The sequence below is a fragment of the Schistocerca americana genome, chromosome 6 (assembly GCF_021461395.2).
Source record: "Schistocerca americana isolate TAMUIC-IGC-003095 chromosome 6, iqSchAmer2.1, whole genome shotgun sequence".
NCBI lineage: Eukaryota > Metazoa > Arthropoda > Insecta > Orthoptera > Acrididae > Schistocerca > Schistocerca americana.
Window position 1 is genome coordinate 366,469,701 of NC_060124.1, and position 20,557 is coordinate 366,490,257.

A 20,557-nucleotide genomic window follows, 5' to 3' on the forward strand; every position below is an offset into this window, starting at 1 on the left:
TGGTGTTCTTATAGTGAATAAGAAAAACAATAATGCGGAAAGGACAGACTGTTACTCACCACAGAGGAGGAACTGAGTAACAGAAAGGTACAATGCAAAAGTATGCTAGAAATATTTAAGCTTACAAACAAACCCCTTCCTAAGTAGAAAACTCAAATACATTCACACAAGCATACGTCACACAAACATGGCCACTGTCTATGGACAATAACGGCTGGAGACAGTGGCCATGTGCATTTTGAGTTATGCTTCTGTGAATGGGTGTCTCTTGTCTATTTCTGAGGAAGAACTTCGTCTGAAACTTTAAATATTTATAACATTCTTTTTCATTGTGCATGTCCATGACTCAACACCCCCTCTGTGTAGTGAGAAGTAATCTATCCTTTCCATATTATTGTTATTACACCTTGGAATTTCCATTGTTTGAATAAGCAAAACATGTAGAACTGCTTAATTTTAGGGATCGCAACAATAAACAGAGATTAACAGTTAACTGAGAGTAATAGAATAAAAGCCACTGAAAAATGAAAAGAACTTTTATTTTTAAGATATGTTTGTATTGTACAACTTAAGAAAACTGGAGACTTAAATTTCTTCTAGTTATTTAGTTAACCCCAGCAAAGACAGTGATTCTGAGGCAAAAAGACAGTGAATGATGACAGAGAACAGAAGAATCTGCAAAAAATCAACTAATTCTAAAATCTTTGTTGACAGAAGTGAATGACTAAACACGGAAATTTGTGAAGCTTAATATAATCCTAAAACATGAAATTATTCCATCATAAACATGGTTTTACCTACATCTTGGACCCCTTTACTTATATACCACTTTTTCAGATTAACAACAAAAATAATCAGTTTTTGACAATGTAATGTCATTGGACAGATAAAAAATCTACTTACCAGGACAACACACATATAAAAAAGGTATTATGTATGCAAGCTTTCGGAGCCAGTGGCTCCTTCCTCTGGCAGAAGAGTTGAAGGGAAAGGCACAGGGGTTGAAGGAAAACGACTGGAGAGGTTTAGCACAAGGGGTAGAGTTCGGTAAAGTCACCCAGAACCTCAGGTCAGGGGAGACGTACTGGACAGGATGAGAAGGAAAGACTAATTGTTGAGGACTGCACCAAATGAGATTTGTAAACCTGAGAACTTGAAGGTGGAAGACTAGATAATATGCAAGACAGAGATTACCGCTAAAACAATGGGCGTGAGTTAACAAGAGTGAAAAGCTCAATGCATAGTATGCATTAGAGGTGTGGTGGGAAGGGGCAAGGAGGGAGGCAGAGTTCTGAGAAACTGGTGCCTGGGGGAATAATAAAAATGCCACACGTGGTGAAACAGGCAACGAGGTCCTGACTATCATCTTGTAGACATGCTCTGCAACAGGATTTTGTGTGTTGCCAGTATACACCCTCTGCCTATGGCCATTCAGCTTAACTGATAACTTGGTGATAGTCACGCTGATGTGAAAGTCTGAACAATGTTTATATAACAGTTGGTACACGAAATGTGTCGTTTCACAGGTGGTTCTTCCTTTGACAATCTATGTTTTGCCAGTTACAGGGCTGGTATATGTGGTGGTAGGAGAGAGTACAGAGTAAGTCTTGAAGTGGGAATGGTCACAGCGGTAGGAACCAAAGGGTAGGAAAATGGGTGCAAAAGGAGCACAGGGTCTGACAAGGATATTGGAAAAATTAGGAGGATGATGAAACATTATTCTGATTTTATGAATCTTGAATACTTGAATGTATTACTCAGCTACTTCAACAAGGCTGTTACTTCCTAAAATCATGCCCTGAAATGAGGTTCATTATGTCTGCAATTTTGCCCACCACCTGTAGAACAGCTTTTGTCACCCTCCCAATCCCCACAACATCCTTGTTAGATCCTACGCTCCTTCTGCACCCATCTCCCTACCCTATGGCTACTACCCATGTGACCACCCTGCTGTAAGATTTGCCCTATGCACCCTCTTACCACCACCTATACCAGCCCTGTCACTGGCAAACATATACTGTCAAAGGGAGAGCCACCTATGAAACAACATGTTATATACCAGCTGCCATGTGAACACTGTTCAGCCTTTTATATCGGTATGAGTACCCTCACGTTATCAGCTAGGAAGAATGGACAGAGGCAGAGGGTTTATATCAACAACACATGAAATCCTCTAGAAGATGAAATCCTCTACAAGATGACTGACATGACTTCGGTGCTGGTTTCACCACATGCGCCATCTGGATTCTTCCATCAGGCAGCAGTTTCTTGGAGCTCCGCAGATGGGACTAGCACTACAACATGTCCTTGGTTCTCGCAACCCACCTGGCCTTAATTTAAATTAACTTCCCCTGCCTCACAATTTATTCACAGTAACTACTCCTTTCTTCACTCCGTTTTAGTTTTCTAGACCTTTCATTTTCTGACCTGTCTATATTTCATCAACCTCCCCCACCCCACCCTCCACCATTATTACATACAACACACTTAGCTTTTCACTCTTATTAATTCATGCACAATATTTTAGCAGTAATCTCTGTCTTTTATATTACCCTGTCTTCCACCTTTAAGCCCTCAGGTTTTCAAATCTCATCTGATGCAATCCTTAACAATCAGTCTTCCCTTCTCGTCCCATTCGGGTATGTCTCCCTTGACTTCTGAGTGACTTTTCTGAAATCTACCCCTTTTCCTAAACCTCTTGAGTTCTTTTCCTTCACCTCTCTTCCTTCACATTCAACCCTACTGTCAAAGGAATGAACCACTGGCTCTGAAAGTACTCTATCTGTACTGCACATCATTCTAAACTTATCTGACTGTTAGCAGTGTCCTATCATATATACACTTTATAAGCACATATCACAGTGTCATAACTTTAATAGTTTCAAAATTTGCACTGTAATTTTAAGATCTTATTGTGCAAGATTTAATCAGAAAATTTGTGATTAAAAGTCTAGGAAGTGAAGATCATCAATGATCTTAAAATGATGGTGAAACATAGCATAAACCAAGATACTGATTTCCTTAACTTTGGAACTAATCTTCTCATTCTAGATGGGATCAAAGTGATAAGCTGCTTGTAAGCCGTCAAGGACCTTCAATTGTATAATCTTTGCAGTTCATGACCATAGTGAAGGAGATTTGGAAAAAATGATATCAGCTTTGTTTTCAAGGTCCTAAATGGTTATTCATTCCATAACTATTGTGTGTTTCACTGAGAAGGGATCTTAGGAAGGAAGTTGGAATCAATTTGGAGGCGAGGAATTCCTGGAAGATTATCAGCATATGGCTGGGGTACAGGAGCAAGAATCACATTTGGAATGGGTTGGAACTCTAGGACACAAGATTTTATCCATGATTTCACTTGACTGCAGTCTATAGGCTGGGTGATAAAGAAATGCTTTCACTGAAGAATATGAGTGCCGTAAAGCAATTCCTTTACGGCTCCCTCATAACTGAACCTGTGTTTTAAGCAAAAGGTGAGAACTTTTGAGACAACTGAGACTTCTAAATGGGTCAGGCTTTTCAGAAGATGACCATGTTGAAAGTCTGAGAGGGTATTCAGGAGCAGTGTATTTTCTGGGGGTGGAAGAGGCTTCTAGAGATGTGGGAGATGGAGAAGGTGAACAACACAGGTCTGACGGCTGCAACTGGTTGACACAGGGGTTGTTTGGTACTGACATATGTAGCCGAGATATCTGTTGGAAATGTTGTTTCAGCTGCAAGTGTGTGTGTGTGTGTGTGTGTGTGTGTGTGTGTGTGTGTGTGTGTTTGTAGTTAAAATACAAAATGTGAGGTAGCTCAGAAGCTAGTAATGTCTCTACAGTGTTCTGTTTCTGTGCAGCATGGATCAATTGTTTACAATTACTAGTATGTAGTTGTCCTTCCTTATTTTTGCTTATTGTTTCCATTTTGGAAATGTAATAATAATGTACCACAGAAACTTATGTTCCAATTATGTATTTCCTTTGCTACATCACTTGACTGTTCATTTTTCCTGCATGCTATTTGAGAGTAGAATGGCAGAGAAATACACTGAAAGAGATATGATAAACCCTCTGCCAGGCAATTAAGTGTGAGTCATGTAGATGTAGATGTGAAGCATTGGAGAGAAGGTTTAAAGATATGAATAAGATTACAGGAATGAAGATAAGGTATCAGGACAATTACAAGATCCATATTATTTTATAAAGAAAGTGTCACTGATAAACAAATGTAAACTCACCAGTATTACTACGCAATATAACATCATCCAAGCCAGTTGTCTTATTTGCTATATGGATTGCTGCATCGTCTTGATTTGCGTAGTAGATGAGACCATGGTAGATCACAAGGGCTGACTTCTGTCCTGGTTGTAGCTGAATGGTTTCCACAGATTCAGTCTTAAAATCGTAATACTGAACAGAATGTGTCATAATATTGACCCAGTACAGTCTCCAGTCTGCCAAATCCATTGCAAGACCTAGTGAAATAAAGTTTGGCTGTAATTTACAATTTCTGTTGCTTTCTGAACATATTAAATCTCAGGATAACAATAATAATAATTATAATACACACTTACTCATACAATAACCTCTTTCCATGACAATATTCATTCCACTCAACTGATTTTACAAATATTTACAATCTCTGACAGAATCACAGTGTCATCTGCAAACCTTGCAGTTTTTATTTCTTCCCCCTGAACTTCAGTTCCCTTCCCAAATTTCTCTTTGGTTTTCTTTACTGCATGCTCAATGTAGAGATTGAATAACATGGGGGAAAAGCTACAACTCTTGTCACACTCACTTCTCAACTACAGTCACTCTTTGACTCTTATGACTGCAGTATAATTTCTATAAAAGTTGTAGAGAAACAACTCTCACAGTACATTATCCCTGAACTTTCCCTCACAGAACTTTCAAAATTTCAAAGAGTGTACTCCAGTCAACATTGTGAAAGACTTTTTCTAAATCCACAAATACTGTGATGATTTTTTAAAATCCATAATCTTTTCTGAAAGTATCTGTCTGGAGTGTAGCCTTGTATGGAAGTGAAATGTGGAAGATAAATGGTACAGACGACAAGAAAACAGAAACTTCTGAAATGTGGTGCTACAAAAGAATGCTGAAGATTAGAGAGTAGAGGTACTGAATCAAACTGGTGAGAAAAGAAATTTATGCCACAATTCAACAAGAAGGAGGGATTGATGGATAGGATACCCAATGATGCATGAAGAAATCATCAATTTCATACGGAGGGAAGTGTGGGGAGTAAAAACTGATGACGGAGACCAGAATTTGACTTGAGTAAGCAGATTCAAGTGAATATAGGTTAAAATAGCAATCAATCTTGATCACAAGGATTTATTAAAATTAATCACACATCCAAACGGTAATCAGTTTCAATTTTATCAAAAATCATCTTCAGACCATGTCTCACCAGATGGTGAGCACTTACCAGTGGTGTCCCGCAACACTTATCAATGCTCCAGCTGTCATCTCTGTTCACTGCCTGATGAGACATGGTCTGAAGATGAGTTTTGGTAAAATTGAAGGTGATTACCATTTGGATGTGTGATTATTAATTTTAATACATCCTTGTGATCAGGACCGATTAGTATTTTAGCTGTCTATAGATCACTGATTTTTTCCAGTACTATTTTCAGAAGTTATGAACAGAGGTTGCAACAGCTATGCAGAGATGATGAGGCTCACACAGGATCCCACCACGGAGAAACTTTCACTGAGTGCCCAGAAACCACACTTAGCCTTTGAGTTGTGGACCACTAAAACAAAAACTCATTTTCTTGGTTGAGAATGTACACATCATACCATCATTAAAGTCTCACTATTAACTTCCCACGCATTTATTATTACTATTTTGTATTGCCCATGAGAAACAATTTATAATATACAAATATGTCCGGAATTAGAATGAGAATTCTATGTCCATTCACATGTGGGGGAATGGACAGTTATGCCAAAACTGAAGTTAGTAGAATGCCCGAACATATACAGTTAACGTTAATTTCTTGGCAAGAGTGTTTCACGCCTGTGTATGTGACTTTATGATTATATATATTCTTTACGGATAAAAGGTTTTATGCTGTACATTACTGAATTGAGTTAGACACTCAGTTAAAAGATCTTTATTGGAAGGTAATTGTAGTTCTCAGTAAACAAAATAGTGAAAAGACCCGTTTCATAAACAAGTTGATGGTGTTGTCTGAAAAATGTGTCACCACAAGGAAGCATATTAACCCCTGCTCTTTATAGCATATATGCTAATGAGCAACAACTTCCAGACTGTGCCAGAATTATGAAAAAAGCTCTGGCACTGGCAACTCACGCTAAGTTCTTTGAAGACATGGAGGTTTACCTAACAGATACTTCAAAGAAGATAAGTATTTATTATAACAGTAATCAAGTTTGCCCAAGCCTGTGTTCATCTTAAATACAGATAGGCACATCATAAACTCAGTGTCTCATGGCTAAGAGTACAAATAGAAGATACACCACACCCAAAATATTTAGGTCTCACAGTTGATTGCATCTTGATATACAGCAGGACTGCCATAACACAAAGGTGGAAGAGGAATTATCTTTAGGAATATAGTTGGTAATACATGGGGATATCATCCACTAACAACATTATAATAACATAACAACATTTTTTTTTGTTATTATAATGTTGTTAGTGGATGATATCCCCATAACATAACAACATTATAGATTCAGAAGGATGTAGGTTGCAGTAGGTACTGGGAGATGAAGAAGCTTGCACAGGATAGAGTAGCATGGAGAGCTGCATCAAACCAGTCTTAGGACTGAAGACCATAACAACAACAACAACATTATAAATCTGCTACTCCATGGCAGAATACATATTCCCTGTCTGGTGCATGTCTGCCCATGCCAAAGAGATCAACAAAGCACTGAGTGAGATGTGCAGGTTTATTACCTGATGTTTGCACCACTACACCACTTGTCAAGGTATATCAACTGGTATAGATATTGCTCCTCCAGATATCCATTGTGAGGTTTCCATCACTGTGGAAAGCTCAAATCTGGCCACCAAATCTAGCCACCCATTACATGATTATGCATCAACTCCCCAGGGATTAAGGTCCATGAAAGTCTTACGTAAACCACAATCATCTTAGAAATGATTCCATCTACAGCAAGAACAGAAATAGGGAATTTATCAGCTGTAAAAGATCCTCTTTGGCCTCAAACCACTGAAAATCAAGAGAAGTGGACTACTGCTTGTTGTGTGCTGTCAGTTATCTATGATCTGGAATCTGAAGGTCCAAATGTAATTTGCAAAAATTGGTCTCTCCAATGACATCTATCAGCCATAACTACAGAGAAGTGCAAATATGGCACACTTGCCCACTTGCTCTGTCCTGCACCAAGCACTAATGCAGATTTACTTCTGGTCTGTCCAAACTTTTTGCAGGATACCTTACTTTAAGTCATCCATGGTGAAATCTTGCATGCTCCTAAACCTGGACATGCTTACTTTAGGTAGTTTGTAGTTTTTCCCTTTGTATTTATACTTCTGATAGGACTTTTTTTAAAGAAAGGAGAAGGAAGAAACCACACAAACTTTTACACAATTTTTTTCCTCTTCATACTGATTTCCAGAATACGCTAACAATCTCTGTTCTCCCACGTACATCTGGTAGCTACAATTCCCTACAGGCACAGCAAATCATAAGCTGTTCATTTTCCTTCACCAATTGAGATATCAATACACCAGACATGAACTACTACTCTTATGATATCTTGAAATTAAATGCTCTTGTTTCAACAAACTGAAAAAATATGTTAAATCCTCACTGACCTCTTTCATAGCAGATTGACTGTCACAAAAGTCTTTCAACAATATCATCATATGCCAAGCACATTCACTGAACATCTTCACAAGGTCAGCATGTTAATTACTGGATCTGGCAATATGGATGGCAGAGGGTCGCCAGATTCACTTCCTGTCAAAGTACTTTTCCCTCCTGGAACAAAATTTGGGTACCCCAACTGTCTGCATGTAGTGTTATCCAAAATGCCAGTGTGTGAACGTTTTCTAAATGCTGGTGAATTGTGTAACTGACAGACACACTGATATCAGCTCAGTATTCACTGAGTTGGATGTGGGAAACCATCTTAAAAAATGGTATTCAGGCTGGATGGTACACTGGTCCTTGTCATTAATCTGATGGGCTGATTCATTCAATCTGGAGCCAGTGTTGCTGCCTGAATTCTGGAAGCAACATACTAATGCGGGTAGCTACTTGGTGGGTTAACTGGATTATATATATGCAAAATTTTCAGTTACTAAGGAAAAGTAAGAACTGACTGACAGAACACTGAAGGAAGGTGAAAAGACACAGTCGAAAAAAGAGGAAAAATGACATGACAGAAGAAAATAACTATCTTTTTTTAGCAATGATAGCATCAGAATTTTATTTATCTGTATAAATAAACCAAGGGAAAAACACTGAAACTTGCTACATCTTTTTTCTTTAATGAATGGTTTATTTTTTTGCAATTAAATTAAGGCTGGCACCTCAAGATGGTTAGGTACGAGGAAAAATAAAGTATTTGTGCAACAAAAAATGTGACTGGCTCTCACATTTATTCTCATTGGTCATTTCTATGAATTAAGCATACATATATATTCTCCCATGTCACCCAGTGTGTAGTATCATTAATAGTTTGTAATTTCATTTATTTTTCATTTCTTTTCAAAAGTGTTTTATATGAAAGAAATACAGACTGCATGCCATTTCATACATGTCAACAGTTACAGAAGTTGATGATGTACATGAAGATTTGCAGAGAGAATTAATATTATTGTATGAACTAAATGTCTTATTTACTTGACTGAATTAGTATCCTTTACAATTATCAACTAAAGACTAAGAACACAAATAATGAACAAAGAGTAAATATGTCCATAGGCCTATCTCTGAAAACTAGAAACTTTGTCCTTAAGCAGAATGAAACTAAATGCAAACATGCAAAACTTTTTAAATAGAAGTAACTATTAACTTACTTTGAGGTGACACAAGCAGTGGATTTTCCCGTTGGGTAACAATCATTTTCCTTTCACTGCCATCCATACGGCTGCTTTCAATTACATACTGACTATCTTGCATATGACTCCAATACAAGCCACCTCGTAAAGGATCCACAGCAAGAGAACGTATTTGAAAGACATCATCTGGTCCAACCACAGCAGAAATATATTCTCCTTCAAGGTTGCATACTAGTATGTAGTTATAGACAGCACCCCATGAACTTACAAACATATTTCCAGAAATCCAGTCAATGGCTAAACCTGTAGGCTGTTCAATACCTTGGAAAAATTCAGAGTTGTGAATTATTTATTTGATACTTATCTAAGTTACAATATAGTCTAGAAATGGAAACTCAAAAATTTCCAGTAAGATTTTGTTACACATAAATCTAAAAAATAAGAAGACATTTCTTCAATTAAAAATGAAGACACAATGAATAGCGTCAATACTTGAACCAACCTAAAATCCACCCACATTGAAACAATGAGAGGCTAATGTACACAAACTAGGAAAATATATTAATATTAATGTATTTTTCTCTTAACGAACCAAAGAACAAAGCCAAAGTGCTTCATTTATTCTTGTGCTGATAGCTAGTAAGTAGGTACTTGTACTTAATTTTTTTTAACTACCACATATTCATTGATACTGTCATTTATTCCTTAAAATGTCATTTATTTCTTCCAATGATTTTATATACTCATTTAATCTTCATCTTACTTGTGCTTAAATTTTTTACATATATGAGACACTATATACCAAGGAAATTAAAAAGAGATTTTCTGTTAATATGTTCACAACAGACATAAGTCCTTCTAAGAAAGTAAATGAGTCAAAATTAGGATAGAAAGCAAGCTAGATAATATAGCAAACACAACTTTACAAAGGATTATGAGAAACCTGAAAGCAAGAAATTGGTGCTGTTATTTCAAGCCCCATATGCAAACAACATTGTAGTAATCATAATTTATTGGGGGAAAATAAGTGAACAAAAACTGCAATGAAAATAATACTTTGAGCTTGCAATTTATATTACAACAAGAAGAAAATACACAACTATGCAGTGTTGGTCTGAACAATAACACAGCATCCTTTGAACAATATCCACAGAAATCTGCTTATGGGCCCAATTCATGAATTTTGACTTACCAAACTAAGAGCAGTAGTTCAGTATTATTTAGTCAGTTCTTAGCTATCTATGATTAACTTCTAACCCTGACAGGTGAAACCAAAAATAAAAAGAAAAGAAGAAAAAGATTATGTTTATGATGGATGATGTTGATAATGACCTTAAATGAAGTTGGACAATGACAGTAAAGAAAGTACATGTGATTTTGATGAGACATACAAGCATCTGCAAAACAAAATCCTCATGTGGTGAACAACATACATTCTATAACCATGAAAGTAAAGTGAGAAGTCATTAAGTAGGTCCTTAATTACAGATGGAAACTGTTTGCAACATTGCAAAACTCTGAGTGATGAATCACTTCTGCTTGTCAATCAGTCTCATCAAAGTTAAAAGTGAAATATTCGGAGAGTGGGTTGTATGAAAAGGTTCAAAATTAACCTGTGAAGTTCACTGTTATGTTTGACAAATGTCACACACTGGCATGGGTGATAAGTAAACTACAGACCCCCTGTCACCTTATAGAGCTATAGGAGCATTGAATTAAATGATCCTGTGACATTATGGTTCTGGAGGCTCCATTTGGAGTTGTTCGACTGTCTGCTGCAAGTCTCTTTAGTGACACCACTTCGGCAATATTCATGTCAATAAAGAGGAGATGAAATGGGGGTTGGGCTGTTTGGGGTAAGAGGCCAAACAGCGAGGTATCGGTCTCGTCGGATTAGGGAAGGACGGGGAAGGAAGTCGGCCGTGCTCTTTCAAAGGGGGACCATCCTGGCATTTGCCTGGAGCGATTTAGGCAAATCACGGAAAACCTAAATCAGGATGGCCGGACGTGGGATTGAACCGTCGTCCTCCCGAATGTGAGTCCAGTGTGCTGGAGATGAAATGATTAGGACAATGCAAACACCCTGTCTCCAAGCAAAGAACATGTTTGACCCAGCTGGGAACCAAACTTGGGACCCTGAGATCTAGAAGCAACAATGCTAACCACTAGATCACGAGCTCCGGACTTTTGAGGGTATCATAACCACATGTAGCCCACAATATGTGCTTGCTATCATTTATTTCAGCAAAGGTCTAGTCACCTCAAAGAATACCAGCAACACAATTCTCCAAATTGTGAAGTGTATTATCTTTGGCTATTTTTGTTTATTTGTGAGATTCTTGTAAGTGAATGGTAATAATTACAGTGACAGGGTACAAACAATGAACACCAAAGCTGTGATGAAAGAGAAGAAAATTATGAAACTGTTAACATGAATGTTCCTCACAGCAAGACAGAGCTCAGATTGCAACAGAACAGCTTTAATATAGTTGGGGCATGGAGGGGGTGGGGATGGTGGAAGAGAGGGAGGGTGGGAGGGAGGGAGGAGGGAGAGGGGGGGAGGGAGGGAGGGAGGGACGGAGAGAGAGAGAGGGAGGGGGGGGGGAGGGAGGGAGGGAGAGAGAGAGAGAGAGAGAGAGAGAGAGAGATAATATACTGTCAAGATTCACATTAAAGTTGACATCGTATACCGCCTTGCAAATGTTGGTGTTTGTTTCATCAGGGAGAAACCTTGAAAAATATATCCATGTAAATGCATAGTATCTTGTTAAAATCATATGGTAGGCTCAACAGCTCATGCTAGTTTCATGGACCAATTGCACTGAAGTTAGCATGATCTGCTGTTTCTACCTCTTGGTTTGGATACACTGTAATTATGTGATTATTTTTCCAGTTGTTTCTCTGATAAAAAGTGATGCACATTATGACAACTTGGATGTGATTGGTGCAAGTGCAAGATTCTTGATGATAGCATAGTTTTGAACAGTGGTTGAGTAACAGATCATCTGCAAATAGCTTAAACATGTTGTTTTCAACAAGGTGTCAGAATATCGGTCGGACTTTGAATAATAAAATGTAATTACTACAAAAACATAATTTAGAAAAAACCCACTTCAGCAAGAAGAAAAGCAGGAAACTTTACTCATTCATTATTTAAAAAATATCAGTTTACCAATATCTCACAATGTGCAACAGACTGTTTATATGAGAGCATCCAATTACGTGGTTACTTCAAATTAAAAAATAATCCTCTTTCTGCAGAATAGCTGCAAAAAAGTAATATGCATGTTTCATTACACCATACATTAGCCATTCAACTCTAATGCATCCTACACTTGCTGAAAAGTATACTTTGAAGAATGCACATAGTGGATAGGAAAAATTGGATTGTTCCAGCAATGATTAATTGGCTTTAAATCAGATAATTAAAGAGGTAGAGAAGTACTGAAAATGTCTTGTTGTGTCCTTCCAACTACTTATAGGCATGTCTAGCACATTTGGAACATCAATACAACACTGTAAAGTTCTGGGTACAAATAAAATTGACATGTTGAGTGGTTGATATGCACACAAATGACATTTACATTCTTACGAAGTTTTAAAACAACGCCCCAAAACACACACACACATTTCATCCCTCCCCCAATCTGCTAACTCCAAGGGAGGACACATCTGAAGATTAATGACAATTGTTTATTTATACGGCTTATGGCTACTCCGTGCCCCAAAAGTAAGGTGAGTGGTGGCCTTCAGTCCTTCATCCATTTGGGATATCATATTATCTTGCTGGAAGATGCCTCCCGTATTGGGAAAACCATCAGTATGTATGACTGTGTGTTACTAGCAAGGTTAATTTAAACCCAAAACAACTGTGTGTGGTGGAATGGGTGCCACGAATCCATTCACTGGATCATGACAGCAATAACAGAGTTTTTTCATGCAAATGTTGTTCTCTGGTACTTCTCATATGTAAAATAACATATAGCTGTTTCAAGGAAAAGAAAAGAGCACTCTTAAAATGAAGTTACCTTTTATTAAACAAAGATGTGATATTATTTTCACACAGCTAAACACACTGAAGGCTTTACTATTGCTAGATCTTTATTAGGGTATGCAATGTCGATTCAGTTCCTCTGAGGACCTACAATTTGAAGTGCAGGCTGTACTGTCATTTTGAGAACCTTTTTGGTAACCCAGTGGTTTATTCTGATTGTGTTTCTAGTTGGTTCATTTTTCTCACAATGGCTCATGCTTACTTCTCACAATAATTAACTGTGATGCTTACAATTACAACATTGGTTATTTAAAAAATGTTGCTCTTGAATAAATAAATATTTTATAATAGCAGTTCACAAATTATATTGGATCAGAAACATTACCACATTTCATCAAGAAGCCATTAAAATCCCATTTTGCAACAATTATAAATCATCCCTTTTATTTGCAAGGAAACAGGCAAAGTTTTTACTCAATATAGCTTACCTTTGTCTATGATCCTCTCTGTTTCTCCACCAACCAAACCACTTCGCTTCACTTCATTGACTTGAATATCTGTCCAGTAAATCTTGCGTAATTTAATGCTGTAATCTAGTTGTGAAGGTGACAGGACCTGTGGTAAGCTGATTGTCGGTATTGTATGATAGTACGGCATGCCGAGATCCACTCCACGGATCTCGCTAGTGCGGGAGAATAGTAGCACCTGCTCATTGACTGCAACACACAGAAAGGGGACGCCACACACACAAACATAACGCCGAAAAGATTAGTTATATGCTTCAGAATAAATCCACAGATTAAGAAGCAAAATAACAACATATCAGAGAAGCACACTTCAGAAAAAATTCTAGGTTGTACGGATTGATGCTGATGGAATAACATGTGGTCTAACAATAACAAAAGATAAACCTTTTTTTTGTAAATGGTGTTGCAAGTGAAAAGTTTACTTATTGATTCTATTCAAATAAAAACAAAGTTCTGCATCAAAGTCCTTCCTGAAGTCAAGAAATATGATATGGACTTGGCTAGTACTACTGATGGCCTTCTGCATCAACAAAAAATGAGAAAGGATTGTCTCATAACTGTTCTTTACTCTTTATTTACACTTTGTTATTGTATGAGTCATACTCCCTGATAAATTTAAGCACCATTGAAAGTAAAATAATTTGGACAAACATTTGTCAATGGGGAATGAAATAGACACCACTGCAAAGATAGTCCAGCAGCACTGCAGACCTACTCCAACATACAAAATCCACAGAATAACTTTAAGCTGTAACTAAACAGTTTTTTTGTCATTTCTTGCCCCTAGATGTGCTAATCCAGCATGGTGTGCAAGAGAGCTTTTGTGAAAGCTAGAAGCACATGACAGAGTTATTAGTTGATTAAAGCTTTGGTATAAGCTTTATGGTGCAGACAGATAACTCAGTTGCTATTGAGTGTTGCTTGTGGGAAGCAAGGGTCCAGGTATGAGTCCTGCACCATTACAGAATCTTATGAAAAATTTCAGGTACTAGCCGATTCTCAAAAAATATGGTGTAAAAGGCTCAAGTACCAGATGTCTAGAATGGATGTTAAGCTATAGACAGCGTTGATAATGAGAATTCAAGATCTTAAGTAGCATAATTAAAACCTTTACTGACATGCTAAATTAAAAAGTGGTATTATTATTCATGTACATGTGCTTGCATTTAAATTTTCTTGTTATGGGACTCAGTGATGTACTGCAACTTACCAATGCAAGTTCGATTATCTTCACTGAGCCGCATGACATGAGGACAGTCACATTTGTATGTCCCAAACTGGTTCAACAGACATAAATGTGAGCAGTTTCCATTGTTATCTCCACAGGGGTTGACTACATCTGAAATTAATTATAGGTATTTGGACTATTTAGGGTGAACATACTATATGAAAAGAAATAATTCAAAAATTTAATGCTGTATGACCAAATTAAAAAAAAAAAAAAAAAAAAAAAAATACAACCAAAAATGAATTTACCTCTTGGCTGTCTGCTGGGATGCATTATCTGTATGTCAAATGGCTGAGTCAACGTCCTTTGTATGACACTTATATCAGACCCATTCCATTTATTGCCTCGAATAACAGCATTTGTCCTCCAGTCTGTCCAGTAAACATAATTTTCATACAGTGCAATAGCAAATGGATGTGACAGTGTTTCATGGCCTCGTATAACTTCATGATGTTGTAAACCATCGTAAGTGGTAGTGTGGATTGAATCTGACCTGCACATTGTTCAAGTCCATTGATGGTACCCATACTTTTATAGGAAAAATAATCAGTGCAACTGCCAAACCAAACATTAGCTACATGATTATCAGAAAGTAAGCTGCACACGGATTTATCTGATGGGAGTGAATTAAGAGGATGGAGAAAAACTCACCTAGCATCAATCCAGTAGATTCTACGAAGCACATAGTCGAGTGTAAGACCATTTGGCCAAGCTCCATCTGTAAGCTGATCGACACGAACAACGACCTTGCGATACTGACCACTCATACTACAACGCTCAATTCGGGGAGAGTTGACATCCCAATCTGTCCAGAACAACAGTCTGTGAAAATCCATAAATGTTAAGGGTAATATCTTACCTACAAATGCACAGTGAATTCACTCCTTAAATATATTTAAAAGGCATGACTCTTTCTTAATCAAAGTTTTCTTAAAAGTCTACCAACTTAATAAGATTCTAAAATGTATGTACCCATCTCTTGGATCCAGAGCAATGGCCCTTGGCGATTCCAGATCACTAGCTATCAATGTACGTCGGAAACTGCCATTTAAACGAGCCACTTCAATCTGATCCAGGTTACTTTCTACCCAGTACAGATTTTCTCCAATCCAATCCACTGCCAAACCTTCTGCTGTTGAAAGACCAGTCTGGACCACAACTTCAAAGTTACTGAGAGCTGCAAAAGTACAACAAATTAAACTAAAAATTTAATTAAATAAAAGCTCTTATAAGTTATCGTATGGGTAATTAGTTAATTATCTATGACTGATGCCAATTCCTTTTTGTGGTGTGGCGGTAGGAGAGAAAGTTCCTTCCGATAATGGGTTTGACAAGTTGGAAAAAGTTCAAGGCAATTGTAAAATGCGTTTTAGACAGGTACGCGCCGAGTAAAACTGTGAGGGACGAGAAAAACCCACCGTGGTACAGCAACAAAGTTAGGAAACTACTGCGAAAGCAAAGAGAGCTTCACTCCAAGTTTAAACACAGCCAAAACCTCTCAGACAAACAGAAGCTAAACGATGTCAAAGTTAGCGTAAGGAGGGCTATGCGTGAAGCGTTCAGTGAATTCGAAAGCAAAATTCTATGTACTGACTTGACAGAAAATCCTAGGAAGTTCTGGTCTTACGTTAAATCAGCAAGTGGCTCGAAACAGCATATCCAGACACTCCGGGATGATGATGGCATTGAAACAGAGGATGACACGCGTAAAGCTGAAATACTAAACACCTTTTTCCAAAGCTGTTTCACAGAGGAAGACCACACTGCAGTTCCTTCTCTAAATCCTCGCACAAACGAAAAAATGGCTGACATCGAAGTAAGTGTCCAAGGAATAGAAAAGCAACTGGAATCACTCAATAGAGGAAAGTCCACTGGACCTGACGGGATACCAATTCGATTCTACACAGAGTACACGAAAGAACTTGCCCCCCTTCTAACAGCCGTGTACCGCAAGTCTCTAGAGGAACGGAGGGTTCCAAATGATTGGAAAACAGCACAGGTAGTCCCAGTCTTCAAGACGTCAAGCAGATGCGCAAAACTATGGACCTATATCTCTGACGTCGATCTGTTGTAGAATTTTAGAACATGTTTTTTGCTCGAGTATCATGTCGTTTTTGGAAACCCAGAATCTACTATGTAGGAATCAACATGGATTTCGGAAACGGCGATCGTGTGAGACCCAACTAGCTTTATTTGTTCATGAGGCGTTCGATACAGTTCCGCACTGTCGCCTGATAAACAAAGTAAGAGCCTATGGAATATCAGACCAGCTGGGTGGCTGGATTGAAGAGATTTTAGCAAACAGAACACAGCATGTTGTTATCAATGGAGAGACATCTACAGACGTTAAAGTAACCTCTGCCGTGCCACAGGGGAGTGTTATGGGACCACTGCTTTTCAATATATATATAAATGACCTAGTAGATAGTGTCGGAAGTTCCATGCGGCTTTTCGCGGATGATGCTGTAGTACACAGAGAAGTTGCAGCATTAGAAAATTGTAGCGAAATGAAGGAAGATCTGCAGCGGATAGGCACTTGGTGCAGGGAGTGGCAACTGTCCCTTAACATAGACAAATGTAACGTATTGCGAATACATAGAAAGAAGGATCCTTTATTGTATTATTATATGATAGCGGAACAAACACTCGTAGCAGTTACTTCTGTAAAATATCTGGGAGTATGCGTGCGGAACGATTTGAAGTGGAATGATCATATAAAATTAATTGTTGGTAAGGCGGGTACCAGGTTGAGATTCATTGGGAGAGTGCTTAGAAAATGTAGTCCATCAACAAAGGAGGTGGCTTACAAAACACTCGTTTGACCTATACTTGAGTATTGCTCATCAGTGTGGGATCCGTACCAGATCGGTTTGACGGAGGAGATAGAGAAGATCCAAAGAAGAGCGGCGCATTTCGTCACAGGGTTACTTGGTAACCGTGATAGCGTTACGGAGATGTTTAATAAACTCAAGTGGCAGACTCTGCAAGAGAGGCACTCTGCATCGCGGTGTAGCTTGCTCGCCAGGTTTCGAGAGGGTGCGCTTCCGGATGAGGTATCGAATATATTGCTTCCCCCAACTTATACCTCCCGAGGAGATCACGAATGTAAAATTAGAGAGATTAGAGCGCGCACGGAGGCTTTCAGACAGTCGTTCTTCCCGCGAACCATACGCGACTGGAACAGGAAAGGGAGGTAATGACAGTGGCACGTAAAGTGCCCTCCGCCACACACCGTTGGGTGGCTTGCGGAGTATAAATGTATATGTAGATGTAGAACCCTTTGGTGCACCATGGGGGCCTTTAAAGCCTAGGAGTGAATTAATCACCCATTTAATTATATTAAAATTACTTATAATTGGACCATATTTTATGTAATCCTAAAAAATATGTTTACGATTAAGAAAGACAATAAAGTTGTATTTAATGTCGCAAGGAAGAAGACGCTCTCATAGCTGAAGTAAGTAATTGTGTTTGTTATTCTCTCTGTTTTCCTTCCTTTTCTCTTCCTCTGATGAAGTAACTATTTAGACTCTCTTTCTAATCAAGGAACATTCGTTTCTTACAATATGGAATCATCCAGTACATCTCGAAAGAGAGAACATAATTCTGCTGTAAATGCAGATGATCTAAATGCTTCAATGATTATTTCTGAATGGTTGGATGAATGTGAATCTTGCATTCCTTCAAAAGATGGAACTGATCTCGCATATACATCTTTCTCAGACATTCAGAATCTGAAGAAAGTGGTAACCACTATTCTGATGTAAATGAAGTAGGCTTACCAATGAAAGTCTGGCCTGATAACAGACGGCTGCCAGCAAATTCAAATAATGTAGCAAGTACACAATAGCCTGCAGACTTTTTTATTGGGTGCAATGGGACTCTGGGGAGCAAAACAGCACCTTCTTCTAGCAGAACGCTTACACATAATATAATGAAAATTTCTCCAGGTCCTGTCAAGTGAAGTCACTACAAATACCAAGAGATGCTTGTAGTTACTTCATTCCAAATAATATTGTGGATGAAATAGTTCACTACACAAATCTGGAAGGATGATGCTCAGCAGCCATAAAAGGTCAACATGGTGTAATGTCACAAACAAGGAAATGAATGTATTTTTTGGAATTCGCCTATTAGCTGGCAGTTAGAAAAAGCTGGGATGTTACTATGAGGGAATTATTTCACAACTCTTCTGGCAACCCTGTTTATATGACAACTTTTTCTATAAACAGGTTTGAAGAAATAAGGTTTGACGATGGACAGACTTGACAAGCTAGGAGCCTAGATGGTAATATGGCAGCTTTTCGCAATGTGTGGGAACTATTCATAAGCAACTGCAGGCAAAGGTTTCATCCAAGAGAGAGCTGTAGAATAGATGAACAGCTAATGCCTTTCAGAGGGTGTTATAAATTTCTAGAGTTTATTCCAAGCAAACCAGGAAAATACGGAATAAAGATATCTGGCTCTGCGACTCTTTGACATCATATACTATAGATGGGTTAGTGTACTCAGGAAAAACTCCAGATTGCCCTCGTGAAGCTAATGTTGCAGCTCATGTGATAAAGACTCTGGCAAAGACGCTCAGAGGAACCTCAACCAACATCATGATGGACAACTACTTTACCAGTGCTTCCATGCTCCAAGATTTATTGAAGGATAAAATTACAGCAGTCAGCACTCTTCACCATAACAAACAACAAATTCCACCTAAAATGAAACCATGTAAGAGGTTTTATCTTCAACATTTGGATTCATAGATGATTTGACTATTGTGAGCTAGGCACCAAAGAAGAATAAGAGTGTGGTGCTACTAAGTTCCATCATCACAACACCACAGTTGATGAGACTCATAAGAGAAGAAACCACAAATGATTCTATTTTATAACAAAACAAAATCAAATGTAGATTCTTTTGATCAGAAGGTACATACATACACTTGCAAAAGACAGACAAGGAGATGGTTGTTTGTAATTTAGGCTAATGTAATGGATGCAGCAGATATAAATGCTTTCTGTTCATTCACGAAACAACATCCTGAATATAACAATGGAAAATCACATAAAAGGAAGCTTTTCTTGAAAGGCTTGGCCCTACAACTTATTAATCCACATATGCAGTCCAGAGCCAAAACTCGAAATTCGAAAAAAAAATGTCATATGAGCATTGGCTAGATGTGGGATCAAAAGGTGCCAGGAAATGGATATTAATAACCAAAGAAAAACGCCCAGAAGAAGATGCTTTTGTGCCCACATGAACCGCAAAGGAAAATTGCTCACTACTGTTCAAAATGTTCTAACAATGTATGCAATGAACATAGTGTGCTCCTTTGTGAAGATCATTTCCAGTGATGTCAAAATTTAGTGACAGGCAGCCTAGCCTGTATTTGTGTAATATGCTGTGTATCTCAATTTTCGTGTGCCCATGTTACATGCAACTTAGCCATTTTCTTTCTTTCCATTTTGTATCTGGATGCTTTATGCATACTGGTTTGCAATGTACCTCTCCAATGTACAATTCATAGTTTATTTGAATATCAATAAAAGTTATTGTATACAATAATAATACAATTAGTATTCATTAAATTAAAACTTATTCCACTGAAATTATTTCCACACTTTTTCTTTAATATTTTTCTAATTAAACTAGCTACAGACATGTTTTGTAATAGTAAGATTTCATAATAAATAATGTAATGGAGCTGAGAAATAATCATATTTATGGAAATCTCAATGGGGCTTCTGAGGCCTCCATCATGCATTAACATCAGTCCAAACACTCTTGCATCCAAGGGTT

At 37.9% G+C, this 20,557-nt stretch overlaps 1 protein-coding gene across 1 annotated transcript in view; it reads right to left on the reverse strand.

Moving 5' to 3' along the window:
* The window catches only part of LOC124619330 (low-density lipoprotein receptor-related protein 1), a 756,280-nt gene that overhangs the window by 231,665 nt on the left and 504,058 nt on the right, over nucleotides 1-20,557 (reverse strand). Inside the window, exons 24-30 of the mRNA XM_047145639.1 lie at nucleotides 15,737-15,941; nucleotides 15,416-15,586; nucleotides 15,013-15,257; nucleotides 14,747-14,875; nucleotides 13,498-13,725; nucleotides 9,034-9,336; nucleotides 4,223-4,459 (exon numbers count right to left, since the gene is read on the reverse strand). Of these exons, the coding sequence (XP_047001595.1) occupies nucleotides 4,223-4,459; nucleotides 9,034-9,336; nucleotides 13,498-13,725; nucleotides 14,747-14,875; nucleotides 15,013-15,257; nucleotides 15,416-15,586; nucleotides 15,737-15,941 (1,518 nt within the window). The remainder of the gene's footprint in view (nucleotides 1-4,222; nucleotides 4,460-9,033; nucleotides 9,337-13,497; nucleotides 13,726-14,746; nucleotides 14,876-15,012; nucleotides 15,258-15,415; nucleotides 15,587-15,736; nucleotides 15,942-20,557) is intronic.